This window comes from Athene noctua, chromosome 1, assembly GCF_965140245.1.
Source record: "Athene noctua chromosome 1, bAthNoc1.hap1.1, whole genome shotgun sequence".
NCBI lineage: Eukaryota > Metazoa > Chordata > Aves > Strigiformes > Strigidae > Athene > Athene noctua.
In genome coordinates, this window is record NC_134037.1 from 69,871,354 (window position 1) to 69,890,756 (window position 19,403).

A 19,403-nucleotide genomic window follows, 5' to 3' on the forward strand; every position below is an offset into this window, starting at 1 on the left:
TAAGTACCTTACTAAGAAGAAAACCACCATCATCTTTTAAAGTCAAGCTTTCAATTAGTAATTCAGTGTGAATAACTCATTCTTGATTAACATACTGTTATTCACGCCTGCTTATTTCAATTAAACTATAGCCCTTCAACCAACCTTAGTGTGCAGACCTTAAAAATCTCAACTGAATTTTCAAACTTCAAAAAGACCAACAAAACCCATCTTCTCTGAAAAGCAGTAGCCAAACAGCATGTTAAATAACAAAGGAATGCCTACAACCACTGGGGTACATTGAAAACAAATAATGGTAGCAGCTGACTTACTGCTTTAGTGAAGCTTCAGCACTGATCTTCAAAAGAAAATCATTAATGTGTTTCAGGCAATACAAGTACAGTTTTAAATTAGCTGAAGGTAATTTACTTGAACTCATTGTATCATCTGAATTCATTTTCCTCTTGCCCAACTCTAGTGCATTTCAACTGAATCAATATCGAAAAGATAAGTAGCCTCATAAAGCTCCATTAAGCAGCTATAAAACTTTTTGAGGTGCTGTATATCTCTTCTTCATTTTCCATTCTAAAGCCTCTCCTCTTATTCACATACATTTCAGGCTTCTTTTTTTTTTTCTTTTTCTTTTTTTTTTTTCTATTTAACAGTGACCAACATGAAATATTTTAGGAAAATACAGGCTGCAAACAGCTTTCAAAAGTGAACCAGAGTGGGGTTTATATTAGGAAAGGTAGATGTGTTCAGTGAGGTTCTCAAAAACATCTTATAAAACCCACACATAATATAAAGATAGACTATTCTTGGGTCTAAACAGCCAACACAAAACTAAACAAGGAACTCGGATTTGTTTACAGGGCTGGCATGGTGTTTTTTTTTCTTGATTCTGTATTCTACTCGTAACTAAATAAAATTTAGGGCCAAAAGTCTTAACAGCTATTAATCACACAAATTACTCAATGCGAGAATTTAAAATTAAATAAAAAAGCCTGTGATTGTAACAAAAAAGCCAAGCACTGAAATCTAAATAGTTAAAAAAATCTACTGTAGAAATTATTCTACCAATACCTTCTTACTTCAGATCTACTGATTTTATTTTCCACTTAGAATTTCCACTGTTTGAGGAACAGCAGATTCTGAAGGTAAGACAAGTTTAATAAGTTCTACAAATATGTAAGTTCAATTATATATGTGCATAGAGATTTTTAGCCATCTCTGTATTTATTTTCACATCAAAAGGCACAAATTAAAGCAAATTAGACAAAGCCTAAAATTCTGTGTTTATTTCACAAATAATAAATACAAACAGCTAAGGAAACATTATTTTTCAATTTTCTTCCTGAGGAAAATCTGAATTTTTTTTCTAAGCTACACAAAACATACATGTTAACACAGTTGTACATGGCAATATATTTTTCACATTTCTAATGTCAAAGCCAGAAATTATTTACTTTGAATTTTAAATTAGTTAAAAGTTTTCTAAACACTAGTAACATTAAAGAATTGTTACAGTTCTCAAGATGGAGAAAACCAGGTTGAATTACCTCACCATCTCTAAATAAAGTACCAACAACAAAAAGTTTGGAGGAGACTGACAGCACTGAATGACAATGCTACGAAGGAACAGAAAGTATGCAAAAATACCATACTAGATGGATACAATAGATTGGTAAAGAGTGGAGGGATGGAGCTGTGTAACTGTTCCCAACAGCTGTAGGATTTCACAGTCAAAATCATGGTATTGCAGATACTGGGCAACAACTGAGCCACAAACCCCACCAAGTCAATGGCTCTACTAGTAAGTAATACAGTGCACCAGGAGTAGGTCTATGAAGAGAAACGCCTCTGAAGTCAAAGGGAAACTATACCTGTTCCAGGGATTTTACTTCAGACTAGCTACTGTTTGTTCTTATGGACTGAACGTCCATGAATAGTTAGAGCATGTTGGGTGCGTTCTGGAAGCACATCTTCTGAAAGAAATCTAGTTCATGTGCTCCAATACTGCTCTGTGATGTGAACAAAAATGCAGTAAATATGCACAATAAAAAAAATTGCTTCTAAAACATACCTCAACACAAAGCAAAATGCTGAAGTTGATTTACAGCATGTGCCCTTAATCCATTTTAACTCTGAAGTAAAATGCTTTAATGAAAAACCTCTGTCAACCTTGACTGCAGTAATGTTGACTTGGTAAGAGCCCTAAGTTCTGGTTTGGGCAATGCTAAATTGTATGACATCAAATATACAAGGAAACACACTTGTAAAACTCCCAGCAATGTGGGGCTCCTGTCTTTGCTGATCCTTCTACTGTCATGATAGAAATACTTACTCCTAATAATGAGAATATGAAAAGCAAAGGAAAAAGTACACTAGGATGGTCAGAGTTAACGTTTCCTGGATCAGCTGGATTGCTGTTTCCAGATCAGTGCTACAAATACTGATGTGAACGTTTGGGAGAGGACTTTCCTGTACGTCTCACTGGTAATGAATGTTGCGCATGCACTATTAATGGTTCCTACAATTTTCAGTGGTATGTGTAAGTAAGAAAACAAACACTCTAACTACAGAATCTTCACCCAGGAAAGGAAAGGAGAACTGGAAATAAGGGAATTTGGCACAAAAAGAACTACCTAAGCACTGAAGAAGAGATGCCTAGGAATGCAGGAGTACAAGCAAATTTCTTAAAAATAAAGAAATAAATCTGATGTGACACAGAGGCAGATAGAAGTAAAATCTATCCCTTGATAAGGCATTAGAAAATTCCTAGAGACATCATCATAAAAATAAACCAAACTAATTCCTCTAAAAAAAGTGCATGGAGTGAGATAGGTTCTGTGTTTCTTCATAATGGAGTACCAAAGAATAAAATACCCCATATCAAAATCCAAGAAATAACTCAGGCCTTCAAGAGAAGACTAAGTACTACAGAATTGTAGATACACATAATGGTAGCTGATGGATTTATGGTAAAAGAAAGAATACAGAGAAAATGCTGAATTCATAATGGATGAGATACTGTGTTTCGTGTGAAAAAAATTTCTTAAAAATAAGAAGAGAGATACTTGGGCAATCAACCTAATGAAGAGCTTGTAAAAATAATCAGCAATAAAATGCAACAGGGAAATGCAGACCTACAAATCATGAGCTCCAAATGACCATGCTTGTCACATGGATAAAGATATTAAGAAGATGTCTAATGAATTTAGCAGATTAATTTCAAATTATGTTGGAAAAGAGATTAAAAACACTGGAAATGTGCCAGGAAAAAAAATAATTATGCATGGTTCCAAGTCTTCAAAAAAGTAAATACAACTTCAGCTCTTCATAAAATAAGGAAGATTCTAAGGACAGAACAGGAAAACAGGCTCTTTTATAAAGATCTAGGAGAAAAAAAAATAAAAATCATAGTATAGGTCTATGAAGCACTGATTATAGCAACAACCTTGACTTTCTGAGATTGTGACAAACTGAGTCACTAGCACAAGTAGGGTAGCTCCTATATGAAATATTTGAAGTCTCAAAGGCAAAATTACCACAAAAGCTGTTAAATACAAAAATGGTGCCCCACAAATGGTATCCTGAATAAGAGATAATGTATTGCACTGAAAAGGAGTGTCTGGCAAGTTTAAACTTGCCTGATATTTATTTTGAGCTTAAATACAAAAGTGATATGCTAAAAGGTATATTAAAATAAATGAAAGCAGAATACAATACTAAACAACCCAGAGAGATTTAAAGAACAAGAGGCTAGTTGGGTGAGGCACAAGAATTCTAATTAGAAAGACACAAGTCACTGAGTAAAAGGTTCAAGGGAAGTGAAGGAAAGGAAAGAGAGAAGGGAAGGAATGAGAGAAGACAAGTGTGAGAGAAGATGCTCATTAAAATATTTTAATATCAATGGGCAGGAGAGACATTTTAGCCCACATACATGGATTAAGTAGTATAACAGCTAGACATTAAGATTCAACCTAGAGATAAAATGATGTAATGTATTCTGGAATAAAATCCAAGGAAACACACCACAAAGGTGTCCTGGAACACACTTCAGATTTCCAGTAAGTTATTTCTTGTACTCAAAAGCGTTAAACTTGCTGAAATAGTATAATTATCTCTGATGATGTATAAATAGCTAAATCTCTGCCATTTAAAAAGTATTTATGGGATAAGACTATGATGTACACATGCTCTTAAGTCAAGGAATTTCACTTTGCCTGTCCTTACCTGAAACTGTAATAATACAAGTTGCAGTACCAGATACATCCCCTTCAAACTTGCCAGTTCTTTGTGGTCCACCTGGCTCAGCTCCAAGAAAGTATTTTTTATGCCTCTGCCCTTTTCCCAAGAGGTATGCAACCTTCCAGAAGGGAAGACTGAACCATATTCCATTTTTTGCCTAACCTTTGTCGGTGAGGACATGAGGTAAAAAGGAAACCTTGTCTTCCACAAAGACCCTCCCTCTACTGTTATGCTTCCACTGGCATCTTGGGCTTGAGCTAGTCTGTTATTTAAACCATTTATCACCAAAGGAAATTTTGATGTTTCCATCTGAACTTCTAGCAAGAGGGATTCTAAAGAATCTTGCAAAGATTCCTCCTCAAAAAAAGAACCAAAACCAACCAACCAAAAAAAACCCCAAAACCCAACCAAAAAAAATCAAACAAGGGGATGCTGCATGCCTTGCTTTACTTCTGCCATAAAGTGTAGCCCTCTGCCTTTCACTCAACAAATTTCTGCGGTCCTTTCCAGGGGAGAACAAGTGAATGGCTGGTGTTCCCAGTGCTCCTGTTCCCAAACTTCTTCAGAAGAATCTATGGTTGTGTACCAGGAAGAAAGCTCAGAGAAACAGATACTGTAAAGCCTGGAAAAGCACTAGGGGTCACACTTCATGGGAAAAAGGTTAAATAGAATAATGATATTTTACTTGATTATTTCTGTCTAAACTTAAATCAGAACAGGAAGTCTGGTAATTGAAAAGAATGGCTCGAAACAACTAAGCTAGCAGTAAGGTGAATTAATTTTGTTACAAAAAAAGAAAATCTGTTATGTGGATGAGATTGAGATCTTAATTGTAAAATAGGGAAATCAGTTTTGTTGTTTCCTGCTTTATGAGATGAGAGATGGGAACCTGGAAGTAGGCACAGAGTCTACTAAGAAGAGCAAAAAAGCTGACCTTAGAACAAAGAAGAAGGGAAATGTGAAACAAGAACAAATTGGAGGCAAAGTTATGTCTCACTGCATTGTTGCCAACAGGAAATGAATTTGTAATTTCTTATGCTTCAAACAACTCAGAGAAGATTTTAAATAAGGAAGAGAAAATAGTGCTAGAGAGACTGGGAAACTAAGCAGGTCTTTGACAGTTTACAAGAAAACTCAAGGGAGAAATTTTAACGCTGATAGCCAGCTGCCACTAGAAGCCAATTGGTCTTGGATACAAACCAGGAATAATACCCTGAGAAAAATGGTATCACAGTCAAAGATATTCCTCCATATCAAACAGGACGTATTACATTTTTCAAGCTTTTTCTGAGAGATCATTTGCAGGAATGAAAGCTGCACATCTCCAAGTGACTCTGGTAACTGTTAAAGAACCGAAGCCTTTTCCAGTTCAAGTAGTGGGATATTCTAGGATGTTCAAATCCTTGAAGAATTTGTTTAATTACAGATTTTACACTCTAAAAATCATAACAGCTCTCTGTTTGACTTAAAATAATACCATAACAGATTTCTCCATTTCTAGAGACAAATTTAGTCCATTTTGTATGGAACTGGCACAAAATTTTCTCATTAATAATTATTAATAACGATAGCGTCTTCTTTCAATGCAAGTATAATTCTTATAACGTTAAGATACTTTAATGCCAGGGGTTAATTATGTGGTTTAATGATTGTCACATAAGAAGTCTTGACAGATTCAGAAAGTTTGGGTAATCCTTGAAAGACCTCAGGGTGTTTCTAAGGTTTGCTTTCTCTTTCCCCCTCCCCCCTTTTTTTTAAATCCCCTCTTTTCAAAGGTACAGTTTTTTTGAGTAAAATTTGCATGGAGCATTGCTTTGTTCTGCACAACTGCAACTCACAGAAGACTCAGAATTAATACTGTGTCTCTAATACATTTTCTCATAAAGGGGGCTAACAAATCTAATTAATCCTCAAAATAGTAAGTAAAACACCTTAGAAACTACAGCAAAATTTTTATACCGGTTTATCAGTGACACTAAAACTAATTTGTCTGGGAAGAGTGAGTCTTTTCTTCTTTTATTCAAAAGAAAGGCTGAATTATATCAGAAGGCCTTGTGGCCGCCTCTTTTTTGGCAGAGGGAGGGTGTCCGTAACTCATGGCTTCTTTGACAAAGTCTTAGAACCCACATAATATTAAGATATGTGGATAACAATTCAGAAATAGGCACATATGTAAGATGCTTGCCTTTGGAAAAAGATCTCTTTCCAGTTATTCTTTTCTTCTTGGCACTGAAAATCCTATCTTCCATTATGATAGCAAATGCTACCAGAGGAAAAAAAAAAGTAAAAACTATTGGCACGGTTTCAAAGATGTTTTTGTTGTAACAATCCAGTTGCCATTTTTTGTTCATTGGAAGTTCAGTGTCCTCCTGCTCTTTCTTCAACACACTTCTCCCCTAGAAACTTCTCTTTGTTCATCTTTGCTTTTTAAAACACATTAGTCTATGTAAAACCGGAGCGTACAAGCAAAGAAGGAAATAGAGTATGAAGAAAGTGCCATACAAAATAAGTTAGCTGGAAAATGATGAACCAGAGCAAGTCCATGATACTTGAATATTCCAGTTCAAAACACAGCAGGTGTCAATAGTACAAGTCAAAATGCCAGTATATTCAATAACTGAACAGTGTAGAAAAGCCTCTCTTTTTAGAATCCAAGAGCAATAACTATTACAATGTGGGAAACATATATTAAAAAGAGCCTTGAGGGTTTTTTCTTTACTGTTAATAAACATGTCATTCCACCCAGAGTGTCAGCTGTATCCAGTTAGTTATTACTCGATTAGTTCACATGAAAGTGGAGAAGGAAAACATTCACAGGAATCTCGATGAACAACACTATGGGATGATTCCTACCATGTTGCTCTGAGATTGTGTGGCCCCGTACATAGTAATGCCATTTGATGGTCCTGCTAATTGCGGTGTATCTGGCTGTATAAATCCTCTTCTATCAATTAAGCTACAGAATAATCAAAATAAAGAAAAAGTGTTACAGATATTTCTGATCAGTAACTACCTCCTCTCGATAAAAAGAAAGTGAAAAATTTTCTGTCCTACAACAGACCATAATACTTTGCCAATACCTTCAAATGTTCCCTTTTATTCAACTGAAGTATAAGACTTCATTTCTACTCATCAGCAAGGTAGTTGTTTCCTTGTAATACTATCTGCCACATAATCACATGTACTGCTACTTTTCTGGATTTTTGTCACAGACAAAAGATTTTGAAGCTTACCAGCAGATACCACAAAACCTAAAAGTTTTAAACCACGGGTGTGAAAACAAATTGCAAAGGTCACTAGTGCACATAAAATCAGTATATATTTTGAAGCTTCATTTGTTATCAGTTTCCACACCTCTAAATTAAAGCTACTTAATCACAAAATTTAGAAAGAGGAACTTTCGCTCAGACTACTTATTTGCCAGGTGTTTCACGACAGCTGCTTAAGGCTGTTTATAGTGCTCCACTAGTACCAAAGTGATGCACTCATAAAAATTATTTCCATCTAAGAAAATGTTTTGTGGATAAGTTAATAAAAATACATAAAAAATCTACATAATATTATAAAGAAAATAAATAGAATGGAATAATCTCACCTAAAGATTTTGCTAAAATTCCACAAACAATTTTACTCTTGTTTTGACAGCTATAAACCTCACTAAGGTTCTGCTAGTTAATACTCATAAAAAGCTGAATGTACAGACAAAAGTACTATATTCCACATGTCTATTAGCTCATATCACTTCCATACAAAAAAAACCCCAACCAACCCAAAAGCTTTTCAAATGGTTATGTTTCAATCCATTCGAAGTAGGGTGGATTTTTGTTTGTTTGTTTTTGTTGTTGTTTTAAATTCTATGTAGCTTTCAATTCTAGCTCAATATATTTTTTGATCATAGGCCAAAATGTTTATTTCCTGTGACTCGAACAATGTTATTTCCCATCTGGAAAACTACAAATTTTACCACAGGATAGGAAATTCTAACCATAGGGTTTATAGTTCCAGTTACTAAGACATAATGGCAGGAATGCCTTAAAACACCTGAGAGTTAAAGTCAGCATAGAAGTGGTTTTATTTGCTGATTTATGGGACCTCTAAATTCACTAAGGGTCCAGACGGCTTCAGTTTTAAAAGACAAGAACAGGGTGCATAGAAAAATCAAAGTCAGTGAGGTTTCCACCATTTGGAGACCAGTTTAAGCTTTCCTCATGAAGGTCTGCAGAATAGGCTTTTATGTACATTCAGAACACTTAGAAATCCACCTGACATTATAATCTGCCATGTGAAAAGCACTCCTACAAAAAATCAGAAAAGTTATAGAATTTATTATATCATAACACTAGTTAGACCTATGCTGACAGCTATGGATCTGAAAGTTACTGTTGAGGACATGTAAAATGCATTCTGAATTTCCTAGCAGAGGTTTAAAAATGAGAAACATAATCTTTAACAAAATTGAGAAAAGTCTGGATTATTTACAGATCCTCTCTTGATCTGCATTCCTTTCTCAAAGGCATTTGAACATTTTGAATTTTAAGCTGTAATTGCTGTTAAATCACTTTAACAGAATTTAAAGAAAAAATTAATATTTAATGACTTAGCACACAGCTGAGATTAAAAGTAAAAAAAAGCAATGTTATCATTTACATTTTACAGACAGAAAATTTTTACTGTTGGTCACAAAATATCTCCTTCTACATACACTTTGGCATCTAAATAAGTTATGTTGATACACTGAATTTCAGAAAAAAACGTACAAACTCTGTTAAAACACAGGAATCAGTGCCAGTCTGATCTAATTGTGTGCTGCTATTTGTATCAGCCTAAGACGCTATTTTAAATACTGAGAAATATGCAGTTTTAATAAAGATTTCTATTTGAAGTCAAACAAAAGACTTTGAAGCATGGCATTGAGTTTTTGTGTCATATACTTTTATGAAAAGCAAAATGGCAAACTGTAGTGTGACTCAAGTCACATTTGTTAGATATGTTAAGTTTAATAAACTTTCAAATTGCTCATCATGCAACAGCTAACTATTAGAAATCTTCTACAGCTAGAAGTTATTAACTGCAGTAGCAAAAGTCCAAAGAGCAGATAAGCAAGTTTATTTTCATTTCAGGTGTGAATCTTAGATATATTTTACAGGATCTGATCACTAACTTAGTTTAACCACAATTTACCAACTCATCTCTCTACTACCAAAGAAAAACTTAATTAACAATTCTAATGGACAGTAAACCAAAACTTTATTTTTGTTGAGTAAACTCACGCAATCAAATAATATTTTTTTTCCACCAATAATCATGTGGCTTCATTTATACTAACAATAGTTTTGATACTCTTACCTTGGAGAGAGGGGCCCACAGAGTGCAGCACAGCAATTAGTAAAGATGTTGCCATAACTGTATGGATTGTAGTTTTCTTTACCTCTTTTATTTGACCATGATCCTTTGATCTGAAGAGATATGAACAAGACGCATCACATATAACACAATACAGAAAATGGCTCAGACAAATTAAGGGTTTCCAAAGCAGCAACATGTTATTTACATCAGAGTCAGACCAGAGAAAACCCATGATCCCGCTTACCAAACAGCTTAGAGCTTTGGGATGTTATAAAAGACTGGACTCTAAAATCTTACAAGCAAGCCCATGAAGCACATGCTTTACCCTCTGTAGATTTAGACAACTCAAAATCTCAAAGGATCAATATACTCACAGTAGGAATCTCAGCACCTAAACATAATGGTCTAAGTGTAATTTTACAAATGATAAGGCACATTTTACAGAAGAGGTTCAATTGCAACATACCATTAAAGCCAGCAATAGAGTACTTCTCTTCCATACTCTTGCGTAAGATCTCAAGCTGTGCAATACCACACAACATCTTCCCTAAAGTTCACAAATGGCTCTAAAATACTGTGAAGCAACTGCAGTAATTTACTACCTTTTAGGGTATACTACGTTTTCTTTCAGCTAGTCTTGCTTTTCTGTTTGAGACACTTGAGAGCCTGAGTAAAATGTCTGTATTCAACTGGAAATGTATGCTTTAAATGAAATCACTGAACAGTTTACTTGAAATTCAATGTTACATTGCTGCAGTTCCCTGCTATCTGACTTTCAACAATCCAAGAGACATTTATTTCAGGGAAGGGCAGGGGGAGGATAGTGAAAGCACTCTGGGTCCATCTAGAGAGACAATGTTGGCCTAAATCTAACAACTGAGGAATACCAGAGTATCTCATCTGTCTTACTAATGGGGTAGATTTCTTCAAAGTCAGGCTACATGCTTGAATACCCAATGCTGAGTCACAATTCATTCTGACCCTGCTTGGTGAGTTTTTTCTGGTTGATTGGTATTTATTGTAAAATTTTAACAGTGACCTTAAACAACAACAAAACGTGTTTGACAGTCCAAAAGATGCTATTTTTATATTTGCCAGATACCTATGAAAAAAGGTATGACAGAAAATTACAATGAAATAATTTTAAGATAGTGGTAATTTGTTAGATTACTTGCTAATTTCCAATATGCTTTCTATACCATTAGCTATTTAGGTATCTTTATTTTTTCCTTTCATTCATTTTGTATTTCTCCTTTTAGTTCGAGGAGGACACATGAAGCTCCATACACTGTTAAACATAATTTCACACCAAAACAATGGAAACCTATGTGCAAAACAGGAAAACTGCAGAAATGAGAAAGTTGACCTTTAAATTAATGATATACTCCTTGCCAGAGGGTTTAGACCTTTGACTGGCAAAGAAATTTCAAAGGAAAAATAAAAAATGAAATTTTTGTTTGGGGAATTTGACACTTGGCAATTTTTACAGGAAACAATTTTTGAGTCAAAGAATATTTAGGACTCCCAGTGAGAGATACTGAAAATTATTTAGTAATTTCATACTGTATTACATTATGTTTCTTTGTCTTCTCTCTTCTCTATTTTCCTATTTCAAGATACAGGTCCTGTGGGTATATATGTCATAATGGACACACTATATAACCAGCACATCTTCAAGCCACAACAAATACAATCTAAATTATCTCTTCTGATATTTTGAATCAAGCATGACCAGGTTACTTCCTTCTTTCCCACTGAGGCATTCACAAAATTATGCAAGCAGGTGGGACATCTCTAAGAATAACAGAGAAAAAACTTCTTGTTGCTATTTAGAAACATACTATGAACTTACATCTTCATTAGTTGTTTGATTGGAGCTGATCAAATACGTGTGAAAACCTGAGAGGCCAACAATGGACCATACTGAGAAAAAACACACCACAGCTTCCAGCACAGTAATCGAAAGTTAAGGAAATATATGCAAAAGGAAAAAAAAAAGTTATATCCAATAACAAGTAGTTGCAGTCACAAAATTCAGGGAAGGCAACTTATAGTCCACAAGTCCCTTGAGATCTTTGGGGTACTTCAAAGGGGTCAGCAAAAATTAAACTCAGAAAAGCAAGCCCACTGTCAGTAGGTTTTAGTGTACAGGCCACTGAACAGCATCTATACCAGCAAATATTCAGGGTCTGCAGATCGAAAAAGGCTAGAAACTGCTGATGAGCGGTTCTGATCTTAACTGTTGAAATTCAAATTTTCATGTTCACTCTGTAAAAGTCATCACACTTGTATTAAGACGGGTAAATTGATAAGTAACAGTAAATAACAGTTCTGATGGGGTGAGAGGAAGATCAAACACAAGAAAGGTAACCCAAGGCTAGCTGAATAGCAAATACTGAACAGATATCTTGTACAAATATTTAGCGAACAATGGGAGACCTGAGCCAGGACTAAGGGTTCTAGATCTGTGCTCATACATATAGTAACAACAGTTAAATAAACTGCATCGCAGTCATATCTTCTAACTGTTAGACTCTCCTGTCTTTCTTCTGTTACTGAAGTTAAGATGCTGATAGGGATCTTAACACTAGCACCGAAGTGCACTAAGTCCAAGTAAAATATAAAATCCACTTATTCTCTCAAGTCCCTCTAATAACTGGATATATTCTACATTACAACTGTGGGGAGTGCCTGAATAGCCCAGCCTTGGCAAATGGCCTAGATAGCAACTCCTGTTAAGCCTGTGAGCGTAAATAGCTGGGGTGGGGTTGAATACTCAAAACTCAGCAGCATTTACCCAAAACTTATCACGTTAACGAGGAAGACTGTCAACTCCCAACTCACTGTGCTGCTATTAAACAGTGGCTGAGGAATTAGAAGATGACTTTTTGAAGGAGACAACAGCCTGAATTGTAAGAAAATCACAAAAAATGGCAGAAGATAACTTGAAGTGGGAACACCAGCAGCCAAAACTTGGTTTGGTACAGCCACAAGTCACTCTGCTGCCATCTTCCTAGCCCAGACAGAGCACCCTCCCTGTCAGATGCTGTCAGTAGTCTGCATCCAGGCAACAGACTGCTATATGTGGTGCAACATATGGGGACTTGCACCCGAGGTACATGTATGTGAGCTCGTGGGGCACTTTCTCACGTGCATGTTGTAGGGGGTAGCAAAGATACATACAGCAAGAGCATCCACACCTCCAAGAGGGTAGTGAAGGTGTGCCCATGCATGTGTGTGTGTACCGCTAGAAATTTTCAAACTAGCTGTGTTTCCAATGCTTATAAACCACATAACCCAAATGCTCTAAAGAAATAACCAGGCTTTAAAAGTGAGATTGGTATACTAGGAAAGTCAGTCAGCACTCAGTCTTGGATACTTACTACAGTTCATATATTCCTTTAACTCTAAAGGAATCAACCTCTCAGCAATCAGACAATAAAGTTGCTTCTAAACTTTATATCATCAAGCATAAAAGAGCAACTTTCTATAGAAGGCTTCCTGCCATGTTTTTTTATTTGTACATATTTTTATATACACACAATACTATGAACTCAGAATACATCTGCTTTGGGAATGTTATCTTCTATACCACTTCGATTGTAAATTGTTTTTAGGGAACATGAATCAACAGCAGAAAAGGCTTTGGTTCCTAGAAAAATAGATATAATAAATCAGTCGGAACAAGACAAAGGGAAAAAAACAGGATAAAAATAATCTGTATAATAATCATATATCAACCCTTAGTGAAGTCAGTTTCCAAGACAACATCAACTCAAAATATTCTACAACAAGGACACAGCCTTAAAACATACAAAAACATCCTTATCGCTGAACCTATCAATAGAAGAGAAATATGACAGCTCCTCACCATTATACAGGGACACAGACTGGAAAATGCATGGATGGATGTAAGTATTTGTGATAAATAATCCTAATAGTAGTTAACAGTGAAGAGTTTTGTACCGCTGGTCTGCTCTCACTTAATGAATTGGGAAATACCCAAAGCATCCATGTAACTTCCCCTAGAAGCTAATTCACTCAGAGTGGTTTAAAAAGCTGGAAAAGAGTCATTTCCATTCTGAGCAAATCTGCTCCAAAAGCAGCATTATGACCACAGTGCATTGCTGAGCCCCATGTTCACTACTCTCCTCCTCAAACTATGTGGAGTCAAAACAACACAACACAGGAACGCAGTCTCAGTTGACTGTGCAACAGCCACAGCTAAAGCAAGGAGAACGAGGGAGAATGGATAAGGAAGTAGACTGTTGTTAGCAGAGGGTTCAGAAAAGCGTAAAAGAAGGGATCGACCCCAAGGCATTATGCACAATACAAACTGGGATTTTAGGGAGTAGAAATTCTAAGGAAAGTTGTAAATGAGTACTGTTGGGTAGAATCTACACACCAAGACTAAGAGGAAGAATCATCAGGTCAGAAAAGGGGAACCTTAGAGGGAGAAAGGCTCTCTGCAACCTCATCAGGTGTCAGAGCACACCACTAACAGTCTTTGCCATGATTACACTCAAGAGGGTCCTGAAAAGTCAATTGCTCTCCCCTGGTAATTCCTACTGACAAAAAAGGGAATTCCTTACAGTTCAAGACCTCTTTCAGTTCCCCATTGAAAGTGACTTCTTTCCCCAAGAAAGAGACTTCTTTCAGTTCCTCACACCAAGATCCAAAAAGATGTCTAGAACAGCAGGTGTTAGATTAACATGACTCCATTAATTAATTAAAAAACAAACACAGAAAAGCAATATATTGTCAACATAAAGCATAACTTACTAGCATAATATAACACTCCCTTGGTATTTCACACAGCATTGTTAGCAAGACAGAAATGGCAGTGTTGTTGGCAGTCAGTGCCTTAATTGACTGGCTTGCTCCAAAGCAGCATTCCCAACACTATTTGCACAACTTGATTTTTTACTGTTAGGAATTGTAATCGAACTATTGAACTGTTCAACATATCACTATCAAACCAGGCCATTTCTACAAGATGTGCTACTGAACCTTTCCAAGCAGCACATCTCTGAATACAACTATGGATAAGCAGCCCATTGTTCCTGTACAAGGATCCTCAAATGCACAATTACCTTTTGATTTAAGGACAATTGAAAGCTATTCTCAGTTTGAAAATAGTTTGAAAGAATAATCTTTTGTAAGAAATTATTCCAACTGTTTTAATTGGAAGCTACTGTTGTGCTATTTAGGACAGTTGGTTTGTACTTTGTAAAATTTGTACAAAAAAAATCTGAACAGTGGTTTGTTTAAAAAGAGAGTTTACACCTCAGTGACTCTACCTGAGGAACATACACATACAAAAATTGTATCTAGAATGTGGAGAATTTGACACTTGGAAAAGCTACCTGGAAAGAGAGCTCTCTCTCTATGCACAACTACAAATGACAGAGTAAGAGGTTTTTCTTCCTACTCTTCTGTGTAAAAGAATGAACTGTGTGAGGTACTTTGGACAAGAGTTTTCCTTGGCACAAGTATGGGAAAGAAATCTTTTTATGGTGTAAACTGTTTATTTAGACACAATCCATTCAAAACATATAAATAAGGAGTGGAAGCTTACAGTCTGTACAGAAATGTAAAGAAGAAACTCAACAGTAGTTATGTCAGCTTCCCATTTTTCCATGGTTAGCTGCTTTCGCACAGAAGGAACCTTTTCCATTCTCACTGAGTAGAAAATATACAGAAAGCTCCTGTGAAGTGATAAAAAGAATGTGGACTATTTACAGTACAGGACCACAGGATGGTTTGGGTCAAAGGGGACCTTTAAAGATCATCTAAGTCCAATCCCCCTGCCAGGGGCAGGGACGTCTTCCACTAGGATCAGGTTGCTCAAAGCCCCATCCACCCTGGCCTTGAAAACTTCAAGGGATGGGGCATCTCTGGGATGCCTCTGGATGCCTCTCTGGCTAACGTCTTCCAGCATCTCATCACCCTCACTGTAAAAACTTTCTCTGTTATAGCCAACCTAGATCTACCCTCTCAAGTTTAAAACCGTTGTCCCTTGTCCCACCACTACAGGCTCTGGTAAAAAGTCTTTCTATGCCTTCCTTGTGAACCCCCTTTACATATCGAAAGACCACAATAAGATCCCCCCAGAGTCTTCTCTTCTCCAGGCTGAACAACAGTAGTAGTCCCTGTGCATGCATGTGTATACTTCTATGTAACAGAAGTTGATACTTGAAAATGAATTCTCTAAAAACAGTAAATCAACATAAGATTACTTTCAGGAATTGAACTCTTCAGGGACATCTTATGGTGTCAGTCGTTTCACAATCTACTTTTTCTTTCTTGACAAGAATCAGCCATTTTGGATACTTTCTGGTGTAAAAGCAGAGGAATTTGAGTATTTTAAATGAAACCACAGCATGGCTACAGTGTGATATATTTATGAATTCTATCACAAATATATGGAGCGTATTTCCATCACACATAGAAACTACAGACCTTTGTCATGAGTACTCCTCAGAGTAGTACTCTGCAAAAGATGAAGAATAAAACCCACTCCAGGTTATAAGTCTCTTTCCTACCTTCAACATGTGGCGATCAATTTTATTGTGCAGGAAGTGATGAAATCATTAACTGAAAAAGTCCCAAATGCTCATATCTAACAACAGCAAGAAAACAAGCAAAACCATCTCAGATGTTATTGTGCAACAAGATCTACAATTTGTTTCAGTGAAAGGATATCTTGCAGGACTGTCCTTCAGGGCATTGAGGAACCCTGTTTGTTGAGAACCTGTAGAAACAGAACCCAAAATTACCAGTTGAGTAAGAAATTGGACTACTGGCTTTTTTCACCATAGTTAACACAATTAATACTTGAAGATCAACCACATAATCATATAATAGATTTACTAATATGAATCTGAAAATATGTTGCTCAGCAGCAACAACATCAGAAAGAAACCTTGGGTAAGTTATCAGGTCTAACATCTGCAGGGTATTTTCTCAGTCATACCAAACTGACACACGCATACTTTCCCATGAACAAGATTTCTGATTATCCCTGTTCTTTTCAGACCTAATATGGAAACAAAAAACTATAAGCTACTTTTGTATTTTGAAATACTATTTTCAAAGTAACTTTCTGACTTGGAAGATTTATTCTATAAACCCAGATTCTCACCTTTCCCCCCTTCACCCTGGAAGCAGCCAAAGTTCTCTAGACTACAATCTTGCTCCTACTGCACTTGCACAGGTTTTTCTAATAGGCGCTTGTTGCCTCTGCGCAAATGAGAGTACTAGCTGAAAAAATCTCAAGAGCAGCACGATCCAATGAACTAGAGATGCAGAAGCATCCACTTGGGTTCCAGAACCGTGAGATATTAATCAAAAAGGATAATTTGTCAATTTGCTGAAGATTTGTATGAAGAGAGAAGAATCTTGTCTTTAAAACAAAAAGAAAAAATATATACATGTGTGTATACTGTGTGTACACTGCCATTAAGAAGTGAAAGTTACTTACCTTGTGTTTGAGCCTTTTCAGACTCTCATAACAGACTCAAGGCACAAGACTAATGGAACTTCCCCTACTTTCTTACTATTTTTAGGATCCTTAATGGCAATGGCAGCAGGTAGGTGTGAACTCTAACCCCTATTGTTGGTCACACTCTTCCAGGCAGTTCCTAATACATCAGAAATGGAAGGTTCCTCACTGCAACAGTTGAAATACTGATGCCTCAAACAGAGCTGAGTAACTGTAAAGAGAGACACTACCACTGAACATGTGTTAAGCTTGGGGAGATTGAAGAAAATCTTGCAAGACAACGTCTTTAAAGTATCCTACTTTACTTATTTTATTATCTTCAGTAGTATTGTGTGCACATATTCTTAATCCTGGAAAGGGCAAATTTCCGATGAATGCCTCAGAAGGCCACAGAAAAAAAAAAAGTGAAGTTGTATCTCATATCTCATCACCACTTAGGCCCACCAAAAATTAAAAAAATGGCAGCTTGCAAGATGTATTAAAAATGTTACAAATTTCAAAAATTTGTCTAAATCAAGAGACATCTAAAAACCACAACAAAACAGGTTTCCTACATAATCAAAAAGGTCAGAGAAGGAACTTCCCCATTAGGATGAACCAAAAAGGATTTTATTTTTTTTTTAAACATCGATGCTTACAAGTGGCTATAAATGTCCCTCAGTCCCTTCTCAAAAGAGTATTGTCACAAGGCACTCAGTCTAACACAGGATACCTAGAACAAAGTGTTACCAAAAGTAATCCTGATCAGATTGTCATCAGAAAAGTTAAGAACAGGATTTGACTAAGTTAGCATGACTTCCTCTAGAACCAAGAATTTTGCCATGACTTAAGGAAATACATATGGATGACTTGAAACATTGTAGGAAGATCACAGTCCCAGGTCTGAAAACAGACTCATTCAGACACACTAACACAGTCTATGCCAAGTGCAAAGGTGCAGATTAAGTAACTGAGAATCCTGTTTATAGGTTAGCATCAACTGAAGAACTGCAGGACTGCAAAACAACAAAAATGGTTGAGTGGTAACTATTAGAGAGGGAGATATGGGGACTTCTAGAAGCATAATAAACACAGAGAGAATGGAGTGATTGATATGATAAGAAAACCTTATTTAAAGCACTCTTTTTTTTTAATACAGTCAAGGTTATAGTAGATAATTTTGAAAGCTAATTTATGTAGCAAATTAACCTCAAGGAACTAATCACAATTCATACCTGCTACCATTGCCTTTGAGGACCAACCAATCTTTATAACTAAGGAGGTTTCTCCTCTCATCCAAGGTAGATAAACCTCCATACCAAGAATATTTTACAGCTGATAGACAATTCAGCATTTAACATTCACTATACATTATCTGTAACACCTACACAATGCTAAAATGCTTCTCAACCACACAGAGGCACAATTAATTTCTCTGCTCTAATTCATACTTGGAATTAGGTATGGACACTGTAAAGATAAAATCCACCGGATAAATCTACTTGACATACAGAACATGAAATATTGGCATAATACTGCTAATTCACACGCTGAAAACTAAAGAAAAAAAGCACTGTAGTCTTTGTGAAATAAAAGTAGGCTAGCTTCAAAAGTAGTTTACATTGTTAGACTGGTGATGTTTTTGACTATTGAATTCTAGCAAAATGAGAAGAGAGGAAAAAAAACCATGCTTCCTTCTTAAATGTAAAAGATGTGTATGTATATACTCATGTATGCCCAAATACATATCAGGGATTTAAGTATTAATGAAAAGTGTTCTCTGTCCAGTAATTACTTTTCCCTTTTTAAACAATATGTACATCTTATCTCTGATCTTTCAACTGCTACTAGAAATGCGTATCTGGGAAAGAAAACAACTTGTTGATCCAGACTCTTTCAAAATTAGGTGCCCCTTATTCTAGACTACATGCTGGATTTCTGAGCTACAGAAGAACCACTCAGCGCTTGTACCCTTCTTTCGTGAAGCACAAATGAGAGCAGGAGTTCTGCTTTTTAAAATACAAATTTTCCCTGCACAACGTAAGCAATTTAGGAAATTGAGCACAATCAGAATATTTTTCAGTGAAACAGTCTCTAAATATTGCTATTATCAAGTTAGCTTTATAAACGTGTTATAAACAGAAATTATTACTTCTATCAGGTTTCCATCGTAATACAGAATACAAAGAAATAAGATCACATTCCCAAAACAATTAAAGAAATACTCTTCAAGGCAATATCCTATATAATTAATGGAAAGATAGAACACTCTCAAACTTCCTAGTGATAGTGGGTTAAGACACCCACAACATACAAAAGGTCTTTAAAGACAAGTTGTATAACC

General features: G+C 36.0%; 1 protein-coding gene across 5 annotated transcripts in view; it reads right to left on the reverse strand.

Moving 5' to 3' along the window:
* Positions 1-19,403, reverse strand: part of ZDHHC14 (zDHHC palmitoyltransferase 14) — a 115,687-nt gene that overhangs the window by 3,457 nt on the left and 92,827 nt on the right. For all 5 annotated transcript variants that reach the window (XM_074896511.1, XM_074896509.1, XM_074896512.1 and 2 more), the window contains 4 exons: positions 16,282-16,330; positions 11,429-11,531; positions 9,577-9,686; positions 7,084-7,186 (listed from right to left, as the gene is read on the reverse strand). In XM_074896511.1, coding sequence (XP_074752612.1) covers positions 7,084-7,186; positions 9,577-9,686; positions 11,429-11,531; positions 16,282-16,330 — 365 coding nt within the window. The remainder of the gene's footprint in view (positions 1-7,083; positions 7,187-9,576; positions 9,687-11,428; positions 11,532-16,281; positions 16,331-19,403) is intronic.